The 20,511-nt window shown below is 40.6% G+C and overlaps 3 protein-coding genes across 8 annotated transcripts in view; 1 reads left to right on the plus strand and 2 right to left on the minus strand.

Moving 5' to 3' along the window:
- The window catches only part of LOC135492019 (uncharacterized), a 29,011-nt gene extending 13,177 nt beyond the window's left edge, over positions 1–15,834 (plus strand). Inside the window, exons 1-8 of one of the 6 annotated variants that reach the window (XM_064778096.1) lie at positions 6,586–6,640; positions 6,900–6,951; positions 8,238–8,366; positions 10,192–10,281; positions 12,009–12,167; positions 13,710–13,799; positions 14,144–14,322; positions 14,849–15,834. In XM_064778096.1, the coding sequence (XP_064634166.1) occupies positions 8,266–8,366; positions 10,192–10,281; positions 12,009–12,167; positions 13,710–13,799; positions 14,144–14,300 (597 nt within the window). In that variant the 5' untranslated portion in view covers positions 6,586–6,640; positions 6,900–6,951; positions 8,238–8,265 and the 3' untranslated portion in view covers positions 14,301–14,322; positions 14,849–15,834. Of the gene's footprint in view, positions 1–5,833; positions 5,927–6,585; positions 6,721–6,899; positions 6,952–8,237; positions 8,367–10,191; positions 10,282–11,305; positions 11,417–12,008; positions 12,168–13,709; positions 13,800–14,143; positions 14,323–14,848 lie in introns of those variants that run through there. The other 5 variants (XM_064778095.1, XM_064778097.1, XM_064778098.1 and 2 more) reach the window with 5 other exon arrangements.
- Positions 15,818–18,039, minus strand: LOC135492018 (cdc42 homolog). The gene is made up of 4 exons (XM_064778093.1): positions 17,878–18,039; positions 17,518–17,642; positions 16,943–17,093; positions 15,818–16,703 (listed from the first exon to the last, which is right to left on the minus strand). The coding sequence occupies exons 2-4, from the start codon at positions 17,604–17,606 to the stop codon at positions 16,269–16,271; spliced, it is 675 nt and encodes a 224-aa protein (XP_064634163.1). The 5' UTR covers positions 17,607–17,642; positions 17,878–18,039; the 3' UTR covers positions 15,818–16,268.
- Positions 18,040–18,581: 542 nt separating this feature from the next.
- Positions 18,582–20,199, minus strand: LOC135492021 (ras-related C3 botulinum toxin substrate 1-like). The gene is made up of 2 exons (XM_064778101.1): positions 19,727–20,199; positions 18,582–19,353 (listed from the first exon to the last, which is right to left on the minus strand). Exons 1-2 carry the CDS (start codon positions 19,961–19,963, stop codon positions 18,997–18,999), a joined length of 594 nt encoding a protein of 197 aa, XP_064634171.1. The 5' UTR covers positions 19,964–20,199; the 3' UTR covers positions 18,582–18,996.
- Positions 20,200–20,511: the final 312 nt, after the last annotated feature.

Below are 20,511 nucleotides of genomic sequence, written 5' to 3' on the forward strand. Positions count from 1 at the left end.
TGTGAGGGCCACATTACACGCCATATAGTCAACGGAAATTGCTATTTCCATGAGTAACATGGTTGACGGAGGCAAACTCATTGAAACAGTTTTGATCACTTCCTCATATTGACTTGTACTGCCTGCGAGGAGGGTGCGTACTAAACGTGTGATGTGTGACGCGTGGACGAGGTGACATGAACGAGGAGCTTGAATCATCGATGTAGGTAACAAGTATGCAAGGAAGGGGCACATCGCGAAAAAAAGCAAATTCACAGTATGATCGAACTCGAACATGTTTTCCTCAGTCACCATGCTACCTTTCTCGTGATCTCTGTGAAAATTCCGAAACCTTTTAACTGCTCAGTCCCCCAGATTGTACTTTATTTAACAAACCAGAAATGATATCGTCAAGGATTACCAAGGACCTAAGCGGTCGAATTTGCTCGAACCAAATTGTTAAGACTCAGTTGTGTCCAGTGATGAACAGGATACCTTTCGAGAACGCAATTCTTCTGGGACTTTACCATACCAGTATCAAGGTCAAGGGAGTATGCGTACCTGTTTCTCTTCCCATTCGTATCAGATATAATCTTTGTTTGTTAGGAAAAAAGGATTCGGGTTTCATAGCTGAGAAACTGGTCCCAAGGTGACCAGCTGATGAGACGAGTGTGGACCTTGTGTTACTCCGGGTCATGATTTTCCATTCGGTAGTAATGTAACTGCCAGTGCTCCTTTGGGCATGAATGCCTCGAATTCTTTTCACCATGTTTTATTTTGTAGAATATGTCGGGATGCATCGGGAATAGAACGAGAAAACGGAAACCGATCCATCTAACTGGTAATCGTGCACGCAGAGAGGCGGAAATTTGTTTTGTTCTCGAGTGATGCCTGCTCTCCCCCAGCTCCCAAAGTGACCATGATACTTTTTCCTATTCCGCGGCATTGTGACCACATCACCTACTTGTGTGTGCTTGCTCTGGGCGTGTGTTCTCGGCAAAGATTGTCGATTGGGAAACCTTTGCTGAAGCCCCGTTAGGTTGTTGTCAATAACACTTCCATTTGTGAAATAAAGGTGTTTTCGATGTTTGAACGCACTGGTGATACGTAAGGTTAGTGCGAAGGAATATGAGAGACATCCATTCATATCAGTTTTATTACTTTCATTTCATAATTAGAATACGGTAACAGCGCATGATGATCCTGTAATCTAGGCAATGGCTCCTTTACGTTGTATTTCGGATGACGAATAAATAGATATCAGACAACACCTGTGACATATCGGAATAACTTTTGATCGCGAGACTCTAGTTCCATAACTGTACATTTAGTACCATATCAACACTTATTTTACTATTTCATATCAACACTTTAGAAGACAGATTTATCGCAGGACATTAACCGATAACTTGCTAACATGATCTCCTTACGCAATTTTCTAAATCTTGCGCGACACCATTGCCACTCTCCCGACCCATGATGAAGCAATATCGGCCACCACCTCTGGCCATGGAGTCACTAACCATGAAATTGCCTATTTGGTCTGTACCTCAACTCGATATCTCGGCGCAAGAATTGAGGTAGACCCCTCCGGGCGATGCAACCCAAAGCATTCACCAACAGACGCGCTTCAAAAGGTACGATTCTTGCGCCGATGTGTACCTGACAGAGATATCGGTGTTTGGGTCACAAGAATGCGATACTCATGTTTTGTTGGACCTGTCCATTGGCGTGTTATGTAGGATAGTCTATCTGATGTAATATATATGTTTAAAACTCTGGCAGAGGAAGCCAAGCATATTTTCATGTGACATGGCCATTTGATGTCTTCAGAACCTGAACCTGAGGATCATAGTTCGTGTCAGCGCTGATATTTTCAATATTATAATGATGATATTACATCAAACAAACTAATGATGATTATTGGCAGCATTAATCGATTTTGTATTAAAGTGATCATTAAAACCATTCCCCATTTTTTTATTTTCGACCAAAAACGCTGGCAATTAGCCGTGATTATTTTTTCCGAATCATGTTTGGTTTTGAAGAGTGATTGTGATTTGATGACAGATCTTAACTGCTTTTATAGAAGATTGTGGCAACATCTAATCCAGGCTGAGTTTCTTGAATCCTCGCTAATATTTCACTCTAGTCTGGCAATCCAAAACCGCGCAGACAAAATACCCTTGAGACAAATATCTAAACGTCAATACCAGATGAAGTGTTTTTATTGCAATCAGTTTTTTCTTCTTTCTTCTTTCTCATGCGAATATGTATCTTAGTTTTCTCTGTATAGTCTGCTGTTGCGGCTTCTCGATCGCTTACTAGTAAATGCTTTGCAAAATAAAATAAAATGTATTCGTAGCAATCAACTGGTACCTCAATTTCATATGAAGTACAAAATGGTGTTAACAGACGTCAACAGATGCTGTTTCCATTTTTATTAATTTTCCTCTTTTCTGTGTGGTCGGAATACTATGTTGCATTGTATGGGATCCAGATCGCCCACCAACATAATATCACGCCCGTCTTATTTATATTGAATTACAGAACAATTACAACATGGCAAGTCTCAAATACATCGTCGAGCACCTGAACAGCTATTTAATGGTAACAAATATGACCCGATATTTGCGTCAATTATTTATTTATGTGGCAATTAGATGCTGTCATTGTAACTCATTAGGCGTAGCTTTGGCAGGCAAACGCACGTTAAAGTGAATATCACATCGTGAATTATTCTCTGTGTGCAGATCCGTGCTAACATCGGCCAGATACGATGGTTAAACAAATCTGCAATTGATTCTTTATCCAGTGTGTTTTCGAAAACGCTCGGCCGTACCCCATTTAGTTTCACCTGAAAAGGCTCACGAGAAGTAAGGTGTAAGGTCACGGATCGTGCTATAGATACATTGTATAGTTCAGCGTTTTTCGCTCCAGTATTACAGCCTCACTCAATATATATGTTCAGTTGCACACTATTAAAAAGAAGATAAGGCTTCTTTAAACATACCATTACCATTATCTGTCACGGCAAAACATAGATCTATACGACGCGTGTATATCTTTTCTACTGCTCGAAATACGCAAGGGATCATTGGTTCCGGAAGGGCACGCCTTACTATTCGTCAAGTCTATTGAAAGAAGATCTCTATCCCTATCGGGCGAGCAGAAAGTATCCAAATAAGCCGGTGTAATGTTTTTGATTGTTGCCCATATCTTAGATCCACATTGTAATCAGTGCATTATCTGTGGAATAGATTCTCCAGGGTGAGATTGTCGGCATCAGCGATGACTTGACAATGGGGAAACGACAAGTACGCGGTAATCTGTTTTCCCGCGTCCCCAAAGCGATGGGTAGACGAAACTTAGAGAACTTAAACTGGAGTTTCTTCGTTAAAAAACAGCTGGTCAGTATCAATATTGCCTTGGGGCATTTGCTATGCTTAAAAAAGGATTATGACAAAAACACGTTACATTTCATAACGAGTATTTCTCACGTGGAGCAATCTTTTTTTGTACTTGTTAGCGACTTCTGAAGCAAAATCGTCTTTCCTTTGGCAGCAGCAGTTGTAAACAAAATAACGTTGAAAACAGAGTCAACCTAAATGTTTATCATGTTTGTCGATGATACAGGTGTACTTAAAGATAGTTAGATCAGGCACAAATATCCTCATCGGTGCCCGGTCGCGAGAATTTTTTTCCGCAGTCGACATACTTAGCATTTACATGTATGTGATAGAGCTAAAATCTCCGTATCAGAGTCGACTGGGAAAAACAAATTCGCTGACCGATCATTCTGCTTTATATGTGCAACTGGCTATGACTTGGGGTCGTCTGCCATGGTTTTTTGTCTGTGTAATAGCACGTCTCATATTGAGTACTCTGCTCCCTCTTATCACCTTCTCAGTTTCGACTTCTAACGGCCGTGGTCTTCCTTTGATCTCGGCCTTAGAGCAAAGTCAACGTTATGTCATTTAAGGATTAACAACTGCAGAAAGGGACACACCTAAAGGTGGGATGGAAAAACTTCTACAGCACGTTGATGTAGGTATGTTTCTCTTTCGACGTTGTGGGAGAAAGGTCAACGAGATCGACGTTTGCAAAGGTCTGTTGCTCACTGGTGGTACAGAAAACGACTGAATTTTCTCTCTCAAAAACGTTTCGTGAACGCGAGCAGATTTCATGGGAATTTTCAAATTTGTTCTTTTAAATACCTAAAGCAAGAATACGACAAATATAGGACTATAATCGCTAAGGTTACATTTGCCTATAGATATGCAAAGAAGAGTATAAAATGGGCAAATACTCGTATCGGAGATCACACATGATGACATATAGCGACAAATGAACAAAGAATTGATCTATTTGCATGTTCCATTATCCCCCAGCAGAGGTGGTTGATCTATCATTCCTTAGCGTTTTAACGAAAATCGTTGGCTGGATTTCCCAAGACAAAAATGTTGAGGCCGGAACATGTAATCATGCTCAGTCGAGAAAAAGGCGACAAATCTAAAAAAATTAATGTTAAAGGTAGTATAGTATTTTTCCAGTAGGACTGAATGTGATGACTTCCGACGCGAAAAAGGTTAAACGTGGGAGATTTGAGAAGTAAAGAAATATCCAGCCTGAAGGTATGCCATTAGTTGAAACCTGAGACATATGGAATAGTAGTGAGGCTAAAAGAGATCACTTATCCTAACTTCTGGTCTTGATATGGTGTCATGTTGATGTTTTTCCGTGTGGTGATATTATCTGAAGACGGAAGCCAGCAATACGTCTTGGTATCATTTTGGCTCACCTCACCAGCCTAGAAGAAGTGCCACTTGGTCTGGGAGTGGCCGCAGCATCTGGCATTTTCCCCTGGCTTAACGCACATCTGGAGCTTATGTTTTTAGTCTTATGTTGAGCGGATCACTGCTGACAGGACAAGACGACCGGCATTGTCGGTGGTGACACGCGCCGGCCGTTGTAATACATGTATCATCACTATCAACAAGTTTGTCTTAAAGACCAACATTTTTGTCCAGCCTCGGACAATCTAAAATAGCAAGGTTTGAATTTTGGTTTAATAAGGAGTGGCTGCAAGGAGGAAGTGAGTTTCGGGTAGAAAACTTGCAAACTTGGAAAACCCAGCTCCATATTATCTGTGGTTTGCTTTATTTCGTGTTATCGTACGTCATTGAATAAGTGTCAAAACACCCCTTCTCAGAATTGGTATTACTCGTATTTTGATTTGTGGGGAGTGTACGTAGGAATGAGACATATTACGTCCCATTTGATTGCAGCAGGAATTGTTATTAAACTTCCGACTGCTCGGTAATTTGTAGCTAAATATCAATGTTGATATTGTGACGCACTATCTTGTTATCAAAAGGATGGACTAACATTGAGTAAGGATTTGTTTGCAAAACTTATAAATCTCTTAGGGGTCGTTTTGCCACCAGAATTGCTTGCATGTTGATGCTCGTTGACCATCACGAAACGTACGCAAAAATAGTTCAATTCAGATTGAAATTGAAACGTCCGATTCTGATATTTCTTCCAGCACAGTTGACAGATTTTTTCAGGGCATTTTTTCTGCTCCCCTGCAAAATGCACTGGTCGTCTGGTCGGACTTAGGGTAAACTGGACATAAAGAGTTGTGGTTCAAGTCAACCTGTTTACAATTACATATAGATTCTGCAGTGCATTTACCAAATGAAATGCACTGCAATACTGTAATCTTAGGGTGAGTGCATGGCACAAATATGCTGTCCGTGACAAATTCTGCATTCATGCCATTTTTCATTGTTTATTGTGGTCACAGAACGTGGGTAGGGGTCAACCTGATTGGTCCTCAGAACTCATCAAATTGATATAAATATTCCAGTATCGACTATCAGGAGTAATTGAATCTCAGGTGCTAATCGGTGTAGGAGCTATTCAGAGGAGTTTGGGAATTTAGGTAAGTTGCTGACTGAGCGTCAAGTTTGCCTCGTAAGTTCTGCCGGACTAGTTTCAATGGTGACTGCCTTTTTCATCTTTTTGGTCATGTTGACCAGTGCTCTCTCTATATCAGTGATGAAGCTGTTACTGAAACCAGTCGGAGTTAGCGCCATAGTCTCTGGATTATCATCGCTCCATGTTTACGCATGGAGTCATTATTATCTTCATATACGTATTAAGCGGTCGTTTTTTATGACAATGTATGACGATGTAACGTGATAACCAAAGCTTTCAAATGCTCAGATGTTCCGTGTGATTTCTATGAGGCCTATATTATTGAAAAAAATGTTTTGATAGAAAATAGCCTAGTGTGTTCTATCAACGCTAGACCAAAACCGCCGTAATTGGGGAAGTGAAAAATAGCACAAGAGGGCTATGATTCATACACATATATGACCACTTGTATTAAAATACGTCTTCAAAATGTCAAGTATCAATTGTAGACCAAATATCAATAAGGAACTAACGACAATATTCATGTTTAACCAGAGTAGCCTATTGTTATACGCTCCTGACTTTTGATAATGAACTTCCGAGATCTTGGTTATCTTCAATGGCAGTTGACAGTTACCACTTATCTTGCGCGACAGAACATGAGCGCATTAGGATGTTGTAGTAATGTTTGGCTCAGTGTTGGCAGGACATGTGCCATTCGTTTTCCTCTTTTTATAACGTACGGCCTCCAGGATCGCTAGGGTTTTTGCTTTTGTTGGACATATGTTATAAAGCAGTGTTTTCTTACTTTAATCAAGGGTCAGCCATAAAAGCTTACAAATTGCAAAACTGACATTTCGGGCACCAACAGTCGACTTGAGAGCTCTGAATGTCCATACATTGTGTTAGTCGTGGAGAGTGCTTACCAATGTTTTGGATGATCTAGTTGCCTCACGATTTCAATTTTGCAATATATATGCTTGGTTACCTTTATTCAGACAGTCAGGTACAGTCTTTGCAGTCCTTGCCGCAAGCCATAACGTTTGTCCAGTAAGTATTTCTAGTTCTGATATTTTATTTGTTTTTATGTGGAGGGATGAAATCATTTCATTATAATGAAAAGTTTATACATGTATACATTTGCCATGGAGTAACCTGTAAATACAAGCTCCTCCAGGTTTACGATAACCCTGTGTATCTTTACCAAGGGTCAACACTAAAGTGACAATTCGAGATTAACATTTTGATATCAATGCGTTTGTAAAGCTGATATTCATACACATTAGGGAAGGACATGCTGTAATTCTTAAATGGGTACTATAGACAGGAGCAGGGGGCTAAATTGGCCATCTGTTGGTGACTTATATGGACAGCAAGGACACATGGTCATTTTGATTCACCACTAAATATATCCCTCGTACAAACGTGATTAATTTTGACGTACTGAGAGATTGGAGAGACCCCTAATGGCGACTTTGGATAACTTTATCTTGCCTCCCTAGTTGTTGCCTAAAGATTCCCTTTAGTACTGGTCTGTATGCACTGGCTTCCAATTTGGGTCGTATATTGTTGGATAGCACATGACATGTGTATGTTGTGTGCCTGTAACAGGGTTTGGCGGTAAAATATATCTCCTTTTTCTTAAATTTGAAGGCAGCGTTTCTATGGTTTTGGTGATTGTGATTGTAAGAGTTTTTCCCTTTGCTAAAAAAGTCCTACCGGGACCGGTTGAATACAGTTGCTAGTTGCTATTTTTCAAAGGCTCAAAAACCTGGCATTATTTCTAAGTTTCGTTGCTCCATGCAAGCGCCAGTAACTGCAGATACTGGCCGGTCCAAATAGCATATCGGCCAAGTACGGTATCATGTTCCACATCCCTAATTATCAGTAGCCGCGTCGATCAGCAGCGCAACATCATTCAAACTGGTGTCAGTATAGCCAGAAAACCAATTAATAGACATTGAATGGCTTGCTAAAAAGTAACGGTTTGCCACGGCATTGACTGATAGGTGGTCAGCCCCTTTTATAATTGCCACTGTTGACGGGTTAGTTTATAATGCAACCAACAATATGAGATCATGTGTTTAGAAGAAAGGACTTGCCGTATAAATCTCTTTTCAAATTCCTCTTTTCCAATAATCAACTGACGATTTCTTGGCTGTTGATTTTGCTTAAGTGATAGTCTTTAGCATCAGAATCTTGACAAGAGATTTGCATACATGTAATCGCAACTTGCATAAACACTTAGTCGGCAATCAAGCTATGCTTTGTCATTGGTTGTTAAAGTAACTCAGCGAGCACCAGTATCAAACAGTCTGAAATCTTTATATTTTCAGAGTAACAAGTTAGAAGCCGAGTGACAGGATGCAGCAGGAGTTCGTGATAAAGTTAAGATATGTGTTATTGGCCGGATTGTTTGCCGTCACACTTGCCTTTGAAGACTCAAGAATAGCGGATGCATTAAGGTACGAGATTTTTATCATTTATTATTTGATGACATTTATTTCTCCTCCGACAAAGGAATCACTTAAAAATGTTACTAGATGTACATGTTAGTCCATCAGAAACTGCTCCTCTGACAGGCTTTCCAGCTTGTGGCTACGAATTGCCAGTTCTTAAATCTTCGAGGCAACTTCTGCATATCTCAGATGGTCCTCAAAACAGAAGGCAGAATTGGTCCCATTATCATACTTACTAAAAGTGTACGTCTTCATGCTCTTTCATTGGTATTTATTGGGTACCATTCTTTCGCGTCGTAATTTCGAATTGTCCTATCATCTTCCGTGGTTAATGAGGAAAATATTTGGTTTTACGAAAAATATTTTATTGGATACGACGCATATTTGCGATGCCTATCATTACATGTGATGGTAGCCCAAGTGTACTGTTGGGTGAAATACGGACATGTCCCCCCTGGTACCGCTCTGCCTCTGCCTGATCCACATTCTCTGGTAACCGTGTAATTCGTACAATAAATCAATGAATCCTGCAGTTGCTGTCCTTTCTCGGTCCTTTGAATTGGTCAAATATTATTCTACCTGTAACTCGAGGCTTAACCATCTTATCACCCGTCTAGTGGATTCCTGACATTTTAGGCTAAATCAATGATTATTTGATGCAGTGAAGCAGACTCTGTCTATAATTCTAGCTGCGGGGAGGAGGCATCGTCCAACGACATCCCCTGGTAGGTCTGTTCGAAACCCTTTGTTCCTTGTGTTAATGGGGGATAGAAAACCCTCGTCGGGTCGGGGTTCTAAATAATCATCGAACGGCCTAGTGGGGGTAAGCAATATATTGGAAAGGTTAGGATAGCATCACATAAAAAGTGCAAATCTACAATTATGTACTTGAATTAGCTCCAAGCCTCCTCCAGTATCACTTTTGCAGCGAAACAACCATGAACATACTTAATACTGAACTGCCGCTATGACTCTCATAAACATTCTGTATGTCAGTATCTTATCTAAATGAGAAAGCTGCGGAATTGTGCTTTCCGTGCTGTAATTGCGGTACCGCTATAATTTACGATGGCTTATTTACTTATGCAATCTCACAAGAATTATAAAATGAAACTGAATGCGCTTTTAAGATAATCATTCGTTTGATGCATTGTTGAGAGATAAAATCCTCATCAGCATTCGTATCAAATTCTCAATTTAAATACTGAATTGATAGATTTTCCGGGGACTGTATAGTCAGGTGCCATGTTTGCTATTCTGGTTTTAAGCTTCGTTGGAGACAATACGTTACCCTGAAAACAAAAATTGCTCTTAGAATGCAGACCAAAAGCAGCGATATGAAGATTCACATAGCTTATACTTAATGTACTACACATAAGAAGCTTACGTAGGCTGGAGAAAAAGCTGGTCGGATAGTTCGACACAAGTGCATTCTCTTGTCGATAAATCGCACTTGACTTGGCATTTGCGACACAGGTTTTCTGGCAATACCCAACACAAAGAACAAACGGCCTTCTTGCTAAAATCGCCCCACAACGAGCGATTTCGCCGCTACGACCTGCTATCGTGATAGAATGTGACAGTGGTCAGCGCTGTGCCTGCGACAAGAATCAGCGGTCACAGCGACCAGCGATCAAAACCAAGCCCAGCGATTACCAGTTAAGCAGACGATGTTATTTGTTCTTGGTATTAGCTAAATGAAAATCGCGGATTATCATTCAAGGACAGGATGATTGTTTGATAATGAAGATCTTTAAAGACTTTGAGGCTAATATCATCAGAGGTATTTTGTTGATTTGGTCTGATATCCTGTTCGCTTATTTCATTGCAGGCAACACAAAGAACTCACAGCTAAAAGATCAGAAATAGGAAATGTCAAAGCAGTTCTGAGCGAAATAGATGATGATTTGGAAAACGTCCAGTGAGTAAACATTCATGTAGGATAAATGGTATTTTTTTAATGGTGTGATAATCCTGGCTGTCACTCAGGACGTTTCGTAATCATTAAGATCCAAACCAGCATACGGTTCTCCCAACCTTGTTCAAAATGTTAAAGATGATTCGCCTTACTCTGTTGGGAGACGACCGAGCCATTTTGGTCAAAACCATTGAACCTCAACACAAATAAGGTGACCAAATCAAAACAACGGAAATATTAGTATAAAGGTACACTCTCAAACCAACGATTTAATATCCTTCTAGGGGATACTAACGAGACCCTTAACAATGGGATAGTGGTTTCTATGGTTGATACCTCTCCATATCCATTTCCCCTCTCATTCAAGATCTATCTTGGTCATAGAGATAGGATTTGGAACCGAGTAGTCCTCATCATTTTCAAAGCCCGAAGGATCATGTTGGAAGACAGCGGGCTGCGATGTCGTCTTGCTGATATGAACGACACTCGCGGATTATACAAGTCGAACCTCCTCTTAGGCCTCCCTGATCCCGCAAGGATTTCAATGCATTTTCGAATAATTTCCCAACATTGGAGCAATTTTATCAAAATCACGGAAAGAGATACAAGCATATCTTCAAATTTGTTCCACTTTTGCGGTTTTACGTTTGGTATATGGCAGTTCACAATTATTCCCAGTCAAGTCAACTGTGTAATAGAATAAGATTCAACTTGGCGATCAGCAGCCTGTTCGTTCGTTTTCCGGAATCCATTGATACACTGCTTTAAACACCATTTATAGTGACCCTTTCTCCAAATGGAATGATTCCACCAGGTCTTGATTGAATCCGCTAGCTATATCGGCGGAACTGATATCGAACTCGCCCAACTCCTTTGACAAAACAGACTTAAGTGGGATGAAAGCTTCTCCTTTTACTCGACCCACTTTTAACAAGAATGCAATTTAACTCAATATATTGTTCACCTCATTATCTTAAAGTTTCCATGATTTTTGTAAACGATAATAATGTAAAATTGCTTCTTTCAGGTCCAAAATATGCATGTTGTCTGGCAGCACAGACCCGGCGTGTTCAGGCTATGCGGTGAAAAGATCTGACGCGGACGCAGCGGACATGTTCTCGCAAAAGGACGGTAATAGGTACGCAGCAAGCACATGCGCACTTGACACACCTATAGTTTAGCTCCTAGCGATTAGTTTCCACGCCGAACTTGTTCCCATGCGCGGTAGCTTTGCTGTTAGGCTGCCAGCGTAAAATTGGGAACTTGTTCAATCGCCTTTGGTCTGTCTGAACTAGATACCTGTCTCGATTTTCTGTCCATGTTTGTGATGGTGTCTGGCCTGGCCTGGTCTGACCTCGTCTCAGTTGTATATCGTCTGCGTGATTTCTCTCTATCTATGTCGCATGCGTTTTTGTTGATGGTGGGACACATTTTTTCGTTCTTTTTGGGAACTCTTTCAACCTTTAATTCTAATAACGGCTCAACTCTTCATATGCCATACCGGTCGCACGTCTAATCTAACGCCGTACAGCAGCAGTTCCGCACCATGCGTATGCCGCGTGCGCATACCTAGAACGCACGCACTCAAAGAAATAGGTAGCGCACGACAAGAGATCTCGAGTCCATCTCAATTCAACTTTGCCTGTATCTTACATCCCATGTGGCACAGGGCACTCACACAATAAATTTGAGGTGAAATGGACTCTTGATGTTCAATGTTGGTTCGCTAGGAAACGTTGGAGTACTCGGTGCAGCATTGGTGCTGGTATGCCTGCTTACGACTGCCGCGTGGATCAAGTGACGGATAATGAAATGACCAAAGACTGGCTTGATAATAGCGACTTTAGTCCTGGAAAGCGGTCCTCCCCAGTTGCAAAGCCTGCCAATGAGTAAGTTCATTTACAAATGGAGACCTTCATTATTTTATCGACACAAAAATCGCACTGATTAAGTATTGATGACGTAATGTAAATTCGCCTGTGTCTTTTTAATTATTTTCTTTTGACTGTTGTTAAAAAGGTTTTAAAAAGTTTAATTTGCAATTTTAAAAACAAGTGCTTGTTTTCTATCATACTCGGGCAAGATAAATTAACGTAGGTTATTTCCCCAGGCTCCGGGCATCTACTGACCCGCCTAGTCAAGTGCTAAAGTCGTGCATCCCTTTAACGACATTCGTTTCATCGTCACAGTCCAAATCCCACGGCACTTGACGAGATCATGTAATACTCTTGAACAACGCGAGATCCATTGTATTCGAAATATCACCTAGATGAAGAAAATTTCCGAAGCATTTACGCGAGCGACATGTCCTTCGTGGCGATGGCTTTTCTAAACGGTGCACAATGCCCCGAGATATAGCTCGGTATTTTTCTTAAGTTGAGCCGTATCACTTCGGATAATCTTGTAATGTGCGTACGCCTACGGTACTGAAAAGAAGCCTCTCTCCTGGTGGAATTTACCCGTGCCTATTTGCCTCAAACTCGTTGCCTAGGAGCAGTGGTTGGAATTTCCCTTTTCGTATCCCGTTACATGGACATGCCGTTGACCAGCGGGATTATGCTATTTTGAACATTCTTTGAACATTTTGAACAGTCTCCTGGTCGTCATCTATTGTTACAGGCTAATAATCCGTGTGCATGTGCGGTTTTAAAAACCAGGATTTCCATCTAAATGTACGAACTCCCGAAAGAGCCTTCAAATGTATGATCAGAGGCATCTCGTCGCACATCTTTGAATTAATCTCCCAATCGCATAAACTTAAAGAGTGAAAGAAAGTTTAAGAAGATTTGTAAGGGGATGATGTTTCTGAAAAGAAACACAAGATCCCTTTAAGTATATAATTAGCTTACCTTCAAATGTCACAAGTTAGTCTGACACAGTACACATTTCGAAGAAAAAAAAATATCAGGAGATGAGTTTTGTTTATTTTTTATGGGGTTTCATTTTTTTGAATGGGTGAGGGCTAATAAGTATTTTTTATAGCTTTCTTCGTGACTATTAACACGGCTATCATCAACTACCGGCGGCCATTTTTAACGAGAACTGTCTTCCGCTGGCCGTTCTGAATGCAAACTGTAGCTTTCCAAATCAATGCGATGAGCAATTTGCACGATTTCTGTAAGACCGGCTATCCACGAGAAGTCCTAATAAATGCTTGATTTAAAGAAGTATATACCGTTCTCTTATGTTTTACACACAAAATATAAGATGATCGAAAAACTCAACAGAATTCTTTGGCAATCACAACGCTGCCTGAAGAAGCACAGGGAAGAAGAATACGTTGCTCTTACATCATTTGATTGAAAACAATTGACGGCAGATGGACGATCATTATTTCTAAAAGAACTCGCGGCATTATCAAAAATGTGTTTGGAGTGTTAAGCAGCGTGTCATCTTTTCCAGAAGTATTATTCGTTGTATTGATTTTCCAGGATACTCAAAGATCTGGCAAGAAAAAGGGCTGCATTGCAATTCCTGAAGAAACTTCTTATGGATGAGAACGAGCGAAACGGACAAGTAATGTAAGTTCTCAGCTACGTAAGTGAGCCACATAAGCTCACTCTGCTCAGTACATTTACTATAACATGATTCTGGTTTTCATATGGAAAAGATTATAGATTATGAAGTTAAGGAGCAGGTCATATTACTAAGACAAATGACATTTATCCCATGCAAGTTCATTTAAAGGGACGCGAGTCTGTCTGGAAGAAAACAAGGAAATGGTCTTTTGGAAAACTATCACTGCAGATTGAAATACCCATTCAAAGATGCACTTCTCCAGCAATGGTATATTTTGGTGTTTGCAGTTGTACCACTTGCTGATATTATTGCCACAGTTATTATATTCTAAAGCTTTTCCTTACAGAAAGCGTAATTGCCTAGTTAACCTTGGAGGACACTGCGCCACTGAGACAGCCGCTGCCATCGCCGACATGTACCACTACTTGAACAGCGCTGAGAGCCCTGGCAGGAAGAAACGATCAGCAAGCAACCTACTGAGGAAGGCACTCAGAAAGAACTAAAAGGATCAAATCAGGAACCGAGGTACGCCAAATTTAATCCCAATAGAATATTGGGTCGATATGCTCGGTTTAGTCGATCTGATTGTGACTAATTTGGTAACGTTACATTGGTACTATATACTTGACGCGGGATACTGGTACGCGATACCCGTTTGCGAGATCCCAAGATCCTTACTTAAACTGCCAGGAAAACTGACATTTATGTGGTCCCGAAATGTTCTTTCATGGTTTCCAAACATATTTGCATAACCTAGTTGTACAGCCCTTCCACTGACAAAACTAAGTAAAATTGAATAGTTTATATTTTGACAAAATCTAACCGGTGTATCGTTTTTGTGTGTTTCCGCTTCTGGGTAGTGTTTCCCCAGACTGTTTCGGAACGATGTAAAAGAGATTTGACACGTTCCTTTCTGTTTCCAACTCTTGAAAAGACATGGTAGGGATCTTTGGCTGTTCCACGGAAACACTGAACGTTACACCGGGGATTTAAATTTTGCACTGATGTCATCTTTCAAATTAAAACAATTCACGCCCCGTTTACGTTTCAGGTGCAAACGCACATTCGGCCATGACCTTTACTGCGGGATTCCACACAGACCCGGATGTAACGGAGGTGCTTGATTCATTAGAAATAGCAAACGACAAAATCGGATTCCGGCGCCGTGAAAAATTTTGCCGTTGACGCAACATTTTTCGACTGCAAAGATATTTTGGACAGTGTTTATTTCTGTTTGACCGGTTCAAGTTCTTTCCATACCAATAGTGTTTTTCACTACTCCGGCTTGATGCTGACCTAGATGTAGTGCATCACTGCTCAGTTAGGATACTTGTACGGTACATACATTGTGGGGGGACCTGTTTCATGTACTTTTTAGTCGGTGCATCCACTGAGCATATTGAAATCGTACATCGTTGAATTCTACCGTAGTGTAGACAGACAATCTGAAGAAATGCACCAAGGCCACTCTGTTTTGCCATCGTGTCAAGATCATTTTCTTGTCAATTGAAAACGTTTGAGGCTACCCGGAAGACGACTCCATTACGTACTTAGGCTCGTCGACATTGCAGCTTGGTACGCATTATACACAGCCATTTCATTGACTTCAGGGCCTGCTTGCAAAAAGTTTGTACTAGAATCAAGTCATCCGGCTTTCAAGTAGCCAATCCAGTTTCCTGTTAACCGTTGCAGAACAAAATCAAATTGGCTTTCACCAAACTGCTTTCACGGAAGAATGCACTCTTTTCATATTACTGATAAGCGAGCGAAGCCTTTACCCCCCCCCCCCTCCCCGAGCGGCCGGAACCATTTTCATATCAACATAGAACTACAACGAGTTGATTAACTCTGAACATAACGACGAAAATAACACTGACCAACGGTTATCATCATGGTTCATTGCACTGTAAATTGGAAAGATGGCGATATGATTCATAAAAAAAATCCTCCCCGATCCGATAAGAAAACACATACCAGTATGGGTTTTGATTTGTAAAAAGGATATGCGAGATAGAGAATATAGATTTGATTAAAGTACATATTTGTTTTGGTGTTATTTACTTGTATAGCCAGTGTTTAAACAAAACCGGCAATTCTAAGTTTGATTAGAAAAGATGGAAGCACATACAGGTATTGTGGAAGAGTTGCCTTTCCGAACTGACTATAGATTCAAATAGACATGGATACACGTAACAACTACCAATATCTAACCAAAATAATGAAGAACAAAATTAGGTTCAAGGCATTTTCTTTGTAGTATCCCATTGAATATCAGATGCAACAAAGAAGAAAATCGAAGATAAACGGAGCGTACGTGTTCCTCTTCAATATTAAAGTTTATTAACAAAAATGTATTAAAACCGGTGGTCTACTGGGAAGTACTTCTGACTAAACGCTTGGCAGTACCACAAACCGTACAGTGCACGCTACATATATATAACACGATACCAGGACGCATGTTTGTTAGTCTACTAAAATTTATCAGGGCAACAGCACATGCAACATCCGCACCAACATGCATAACAAAAAAGATAGCACGCATATTTCCAGGTATGACGTCGGCGCCGACGTCTTTGGCCCATCTCCTTCTTCTGCATACTATGCCAAGCCGCGGTGCAAAAAACTGCCGAAAGAGTCTCCTTTAAACATGAAGAACACTCGACGTAATCAGCTGCACCAATATCCTTTGCGACCTGCCTTCCTTCTGTTACATCGATAGGTTCCTCATCCTGTTCCCGTAGCCTCGCAATGACGTCTTGATCACCTCGGAGATCTGATTTGGTTCCTACGAGCATATAGATGGCGCTCCTCAAAGATGGATGTTGATTTATTTCCGGTAGCCATCTTGACTTCACGTTCTCGAGAGATGATCTGTCGACCAATGAGAAGCATATAATGACGATGTCCTGAAAGAGGAGAGTGGGGATGTTTGAGGTTAATGGCGTTGATTGTATACTGCACAGATTTCAGTGGCAGACCTGGGTCTTTCATCAATGACTTTCATGATAGAAACAGAAACCACTTTCTTAAAATTTAGCAGTTTGGCTCCCACTCAGGTACTTGCCAATCACAAACATTGGACTCACCATGGCCAATGCATGTACTGCCGAACAGCCTTTTATTTAAAAAATCGTCGTATGCTTACCGTATCGTAGAAACTCAGATACCGAATTCTGTCATAATCATCTCCCTCAGTCACACAGATGTCCACCAGCTGCAATTGGCAGGGAGTGTCTTCCACAGCGACCTCAGTCATAAAACCGTCACAAACATCCACGTTTAGGTTTTCATTAAAACTGCAATGAACACGTATTGGACGTTTCTTCAGATTCCGACCACTTTCTACAGGTCAATGTTAAGTCAGTTGATGCACAACAACCAGCTCTAAATCATTATGGGTAGTTTTTTTACTTTAGTTTTTGTCATTGATTCCTTTCCTGGGTGTTATTGGGATAAACCTTTTGAGAATCCTCATTAAATCTATAACAGGTGATTGGGAATTCTCATAGATACGATTTGGCACAAAACATGAATGGATGCTGAGACTGAATTTTTTGGCTAGGTGCTAACTGTTAGTGACCCAGCACAATTTTGCAAGATATCATAGCCTGGATCTAAGTACAATTGACAAAAAGGGAAAGTGCCCGTAGCGTCATCTCTTCCTTCTCACCTGAATCCAATTTCAATCCTAGTAATATTTGAATCTCTTTTGCTTCTTACCTGTCGTGCTGGTACGTCATCAACATGGATGTCTTTCCCACAGCAGAGTCGCCGACGACAACACATTTATACTTCAGGGAGTCGGCCATGGTTCTGGAACTGACAATTGCCTTCCTATGATACAACTGCAAATCGATCAAATTACAAAATATGTATTTCTGTGGTTGAAAATTGGTGTTCAAAGTAAACTTGTTGTGAATGGAACTGCAATTACTATAGTTTTTACAGAACAAGGACAGTAGACCTACCCTTGAAGCCTCGTCACTCATACTTGACAAGCCAGAAACAAATGTCGAATTTCTCTACAGCATGCACGATGTCAAATTGGGAAATTTGGAACCAACGTTCAAGTCAACGTACCTGCTGTACAACTCAGTCGTCACTGCGTAGGTCGGTACTGAGGCTATCCTTTTACACCATGAAGACTGCACTATACTTTCCTCACCCTAATTTAAGGACCTACTTAATAACAAGGAAATGCACAGTAGGCCTATATGCAGATTGATACTCTCTGCGTATAGGACACACAATGTCATCTAGGTATCATCGACATAGATTTGACCGATATTATCGACATAGTATCATATTGCACATCAGATATCCTGTAGTTAGATTTAATTTCTACTTTATGTATGTTTTTAAGTTCTCCTTTATGTACGGTGTTCTTTAGCCTAGGACGTCACCGTGGCAAAACTCTGGGTACATGTGATTATTCAAATCACTGGCTAGCGCGGTGGAACTAGCGGATAAGGTTTAATTCTATACCATTAGAAATTGCGAAAATAACATTCTACGTTCGGATGTATCGCCATCACGGAACTTTTTAACCAGACACTATACTGACGACAATCATATGTTTCCAAGAACAATCGTTTGTATATGACTAATCTAGGGAATCGACAAGTGTTCTAGACGCCGATACCGACTATGACGTCACTAAAAACTCATATATTTTTTATCGACACCGTGGTCTCAATATCGTAACATTCGTATTGTCTTTATAGTGGAATGACGTCATAACAAAGAGCGGAAAAGAACCCACGATATAAGTCAAGAAATTCAACTTAGAATTTATTGGTAAAAGACAAAAACTCAATATCACGTACATACTAATTATAAAATTAAATTACTAACGCCACAATCATGTACTTCCGCTTTAAACCAGAAAAGTGGGTTGATAGTTGGAAAAATAGTATCCTCCTTCCTGTTTCTCAAACTCATCAACTGTTCTTCGAATTTGTATACATGTAGTTAACAATCAACTGCACTACTGTACTAATTGCAATATGAGGGGGACGGCATTGTTCTGCGAGTAGTTTTCCAATTGTCCACTTCGGAAATATTTTCCAGTGCCCATAACGATGCGGACGAAACATTCACGAATGGACTTTGCCATTTTCACCATTCTGCCACATCCCAGCTACAGTTGTAAAGGGTACCGGGCGTCATTGCATTGTTTCCTATAAGCAGTTAGTTCCATCATAGGAGTCTGCATCTTTGATGACCATGAGGTTTGGGTTTCACTGGATTCAAAGCAGTCCGTACAGCAGTGTGAAAAACAGCGTCCAAATTTTTCCCTTTGAGCGCAGAACATTCGATAAATTTCACGGCACCTATAGTCTTTGCTAACGAAACTCCATCGGCGAAGCTGATTGGTTTCTTTTTCAACCGACGTAATGTATTGATGACGTCTTCGTCCTCCCGCAGATCTTCTTTAGTGCCGACAAGTATGATGGGAATATTTGGACTGAAATGTCGGACTTCTGGGTACCACTTCAATGAGACGTTTTCGAAGGATGTTGGACTGACCATTGAGAAGCAGATAATGAAGATATCCTGAAAACAGTAGAAAAAGATTTTGAAATTTTGAAATGATTCACCATTTTTCGATCGAATGACTCAACCAATGATCTGAAACTAATTTGTTTCTCTATTTCTTAGTCGCGTATCTCTCTACATGCTCTCTAACAGTGTGGTTAAAACATGAATGACCAAAACCATGCTTTTTATATATTTGAGAGGGCACCGGAAAGAAGGCAGGTTTAGAGTAAGCAAGTTTGGATCGAAAAAACGTGATGCTTCGGATGCACAGTTGGTCGACAACCACAACTCAGTCCAATTTGTAGGACAAAGAGGTGAACAATTACAATATGTTGGCTACATAGAGAAAAGCTCATTTTGATGAAAATTATAAAAGGAAGCCACTTACAGTTAATGGGTAGGATAAAGGCCTCAACCGATCATAATCAGCCTGTCCGGCGGTGTCCCAGAGATCCAGTGCTACTGGCTGGCCATCTACCATAATCCCTGTCGTATAATTATCAAACACCGTCACTTTGTACTCGTAGCTGAATTCGTTTTTTGCATACGTTATCAAGAGACAAGTCTTCCCGACAGCACCATCACCAACAACGACGCATTTGATTCGAGGGATCGTTGACGTCATGATTCGAGGGAGACTAGACAAATGGCTTTGAAAATCGATCCGTTGATTCTGCGAGATGAAGAGATCCGGCGATTCAAATTGGTATTTAATATAAATAGTCCTGAAATATCAAATCCTTCAACGTAGCAGTTCTCAAATTGTTAACAGTTAAATGTATACCCCGAGAAGCTAGCCGTCAACAGCAAAAGTCTTTATGATGATATCTATTAGTATTTGAAGGCCTCTTACTATTCTGAGAGCATGTCATCGACTGAATGATATACCAGGCCTGAATTGTGGTATTTATCGTCACGATTAGTCTGAGCTATTTTTAGGAAGCATTCTGCGGTGTTTCGTGACCTAGAAATAGAAGATAAATTGTCTGGCCTTTCAGTGACCGTACAATGGGTATTTCCCATGTAAAGTTCATCCGCGCAAATTTCGGAAGTTTACGACGAAAGCTTGAATCATCGACCAGGTCCTAGAAACCGATGATGTCTTTGTGTTCACCGGGTTATGTAGGCCAATGCGTAATACATACAGACTCACAGATCCGAAATGAGGAGCGC

Source organism: Lineus longissimus, chromosome 8 (genome assembly GCF_910592395.1).
Source record: "Lineus longissimus chromosome 8, tnLinLong1.2, whole genome shotgun sequence".
Lineage (NCBI taxonomy): Eukaryota > Metazoa > Nemertea > Pilidiophora > Heteronemertea > Lineidae > Lineus > Lineus longissimus.

What these genes read in the sequence shown, in the direction of transcription:
- LOC135492018 (XM_064778093.1), bottom strand. Translation starts at nt 17,606, where the DNA reads ATGGCCGACTCCCTGAAGTATAAATGTGTTGTCGTCGGCGACTCTGCT. An exon ending in ATGACGTACCAGCACGACAG is followed by an intron (nt 17,094 to 17,517) that starts GTAAGAAGCAAA and finishes TGTTCATTGCAG; the next exon opens with TTTTAATGAAAACCTAAACG. An exon ending in ATCTGAGTTTCTACGATACG is followed by an intron (nt 16,704 to 16,942) that starts GTAAGCATACGA and finishes CTCCTCTTTCAG; the next exon opens with GACATCGTCATTATATGCTT.
- LOC135492021 (XM_064778101.1), bottom strand. Translation starts at nt 19,963, where the DNA reads ATGACGTCAACGATCCCTCGAATCAAATGCGTCGTTGTTGGTGATGGT. An exon ending in CTTTATCCTACCCATTAACT is followed by an intron (nt 19,354 to 19,726) that starts GTAAGTGGCTTC and finishes TACTGTTTTCAG; the next exon opens with GATATCTTCATTATCTGCTT.